The sequence below is a fragment of the Trichosurus vulpecula genome, chromosome 6, assembly GCF_011100635.1.
Source record: "Trichosurus vulpecula isolate mTriVul1 chromosome 6, mTriVul1.pri, whole genome shotgun sequence".
Lineage (NCBI taxonomy): Eukaryota > Metazoa > Chordata > Mammalia > Diprotodontia > Phalangeridae > Trichosurus > Trichosurus vulpecula.
This window is the reverse complement of record NC_050578.1, coordinates 207436039-207438386: the sequence shown is the minus strand read 5'-3', so window position 1 is coordinate 207438386 and position 2348 is coordinate 207436039. Positions and strand designations below refer to the sequence as shown.

Genomic DNA, 2348 nt, shown 5'->3' with positions numbered 1-2348 from the left:
TCCCTTCCCTCTCTTTCTCGTTCAGCTTCCCTCTTGCCTTCCCTTCTCCTGCCTTCCCTCTTCCCTCTAGCTCCTCCCAGGCTCCACCCCGGCCCCCAGTTTGGCCAATCCACAGCCGAATCTCCGCTCAGCTGCGAGGCTCAAGCAAAGGCTCGGGCTCCGCCCACCGCTGTGGTTGCGGCTTGCGCTGAGCCCCGGGGGCTGCGGGGGTTGTTCGGCGGAGGCCCGGGCCTGGGGCTCTGGGCGCAGGGTGGAGACGAAGCCATGAGCCGAGCGGAGCAGGTGGGCGATCGCCTCTCAGGCCCTCGTCCACAGCCCCAGTTTCAGTCTGGGCGGTCGATGGGCCCCCGCACCTTCACAATCGACAGCATCCTTCGCCCAGATCTGCGGGGGGCGCCGCGGCCTGGATGCTGCTGGGGGCAGCGGGGACCTAGCCCAGCCCAGCAGCCTCAGTACGAGGACCCAGAGGCGGAGGAGGAAGAGGTGGCCGTGGAGGTGGAGAAGCGCGATCTCGGCTCGGGTAGGCAGCTGCTCATCCTCCCTCTTCTCGTACCCTCCTCCCATCCCCAACCCCCAGCCTTCTATTCTCTCGGTTTCTCTTCTCATATTCCACGTGAGAGGCAACTCCGAGGGCTGGGAAGAACTCTTGGCTAGAGTTCCATAGACCTGAGTTCTATCTAGTCCAGTTGTACACTCACAGTGTAATCTTGTTCCAGACTGTCGCCTCTCTGAGCCTCAGTTTCTTTCTCTGTCAAATGAATAGGTTGGACTCATAGTCCATAAGAACCCTTTTGAACTTGAGAGTCTATCAATCTGTGGTTTCTTTCCCACTCCTCGGTCCATCTTTCTATCCTGTGGATAGCTCCATACCCATTCGTCTCCTCTTCCATATTTCCCTGTCTTTCCTACTTCCCCTCAATATAATCAGACCCCACTCCTCGTGTATGTGTGGGGTGGGGGGTGGGCGGGTAGTGTGACATTTCCCTCTTTCCACTCCTTTCCCTGGGGATGGGGGCGGGGGAGAGATTAGGCCCTATTCCAGTGTATCAAGACCCAGATGTAGTGGGGAGGCTGCAGACTTCTGGAGGGGAGGAGGAAGGTCTTGGAGGAGGAAGGAGCAGGAGGAGGAAAAGGAAGTGATGGAGAAGGAGGAAGAAAAAGAGGAAGAGGAATGGAGGATGAGGAGGGAAAGGAGGGAGAGGAAAAAGATCAGAAAGGAGGGGGAAATACGAAAGAAGAAGAGAAGGGTGAGGAAATACAGAGGAGACTCCATATAAAGACGAAGAGAGGGGAGAATAGGGAAAAGAGAAAGGAAAGAGCAACTGAAAGAGGAGGGTGATAACTGAAAGAAGCCCAGGGGAAGGGGAAGGGGTTGGAGGCAAAGGGAGGAAGGAGGTCCAGTCCGCTGCCACTTAGCAACAGGAAACAACCTGAGTTCTTCCACCCGGCAGGAAAGGAAGAAAGCAGGAGCCGCAGCCGGAGCCCGAGCCGCAGCCGCAGCCGCAGCCGCAGCGGGAACCCAAGCAGAAGCAGGAGCACAAGCCGGACTCGCGGCTGGAACCCCGGCCAGTGTAGAGAGGCAGGTGGAGCCCTCCAGGGGGTCTCGGGGCCTAAGGAGCTGCCCTACCCCAGAGGGAGCAGCCCTGACACCACAGATCGAAGCGAGTGCCGAGCTGGACCATCTTCTGGGCCGCAGGCCAGCAAAAAGAAGACTAGGACCATCTTCTCCAAAAGCCAAGTGTTCCAACTGGAGGCCACGTTCGACGTGAAGCGCTACCTGAGCAGCGCCGAGCGTGCAGGCCTGGCAGCTTCCCTGCAACTCACCGAGACGCAGGTGAAGATCTGGTTTCAAAACCGCAGGAACAAACTCAAGAGACAGCTGGCTGCGGAGCCCGATGGGCCAGTGGGGACCCAGGCGTCCGAGCAGGCCTCGGAGCTTCCGGCCCTGTATAAGGACTCGGCCTTCCTCAGTCGCTACCTGCTTCCGCTGTCGCTTCCCCTCCTGTACCCCGGGCACAGCTTCCCCTACCTCTGCCTCCCCCGGCCCGGAAAATATTTCAGTCTGCTCGACGGAGACGTATAAATAGCCTCCTTTTTTTCTTTCCTCATTCGCTCGACTTTCTACCCCCTCACATACAAATTTTTTTTTCCACTTTTTTCTTTTTTTTCTCTCTCAGGCTTTTTGCTGTCTCTTTTTCTTCTCCATCTTTCTATTTTGATCATCGCCCTCTCTTTTTCTATTTTTCCTATTTCTCCTTTTTCTCTCTTCTGCATCTTTTCACTTATCTCTCGTTCTCTCTCTCCTTTCCTTCCTTCCTTCTCTATCTTCCATACTCTCCTTTATTTCT

General features: G+C 56.4%; 1 protein-coding gene across 1 annotated transcript; it reads left to right on the top strand.

The window, feature by feature from the left end:
• Window positions 1-264: 264 nt before the first annotated feature.
• On the top strand, window positions 265-2083 carry LOC118852820 (homeobox protein HMX2-like). Its single transcript, XM_036762517.1, has 2 exons — window positions 265-520; window positions 1452-2083. The coding sequence occupies exons 1-2, from the start codon at window positions 265-267 to the stop codon at window positions 2081-2083; spliced, it is 888 nt and encodes a 295-aa protein (XP_036618412.1).
• The last annotated feature ends 265 nt before the right edge of the window (window positions 2084-2348 follow it).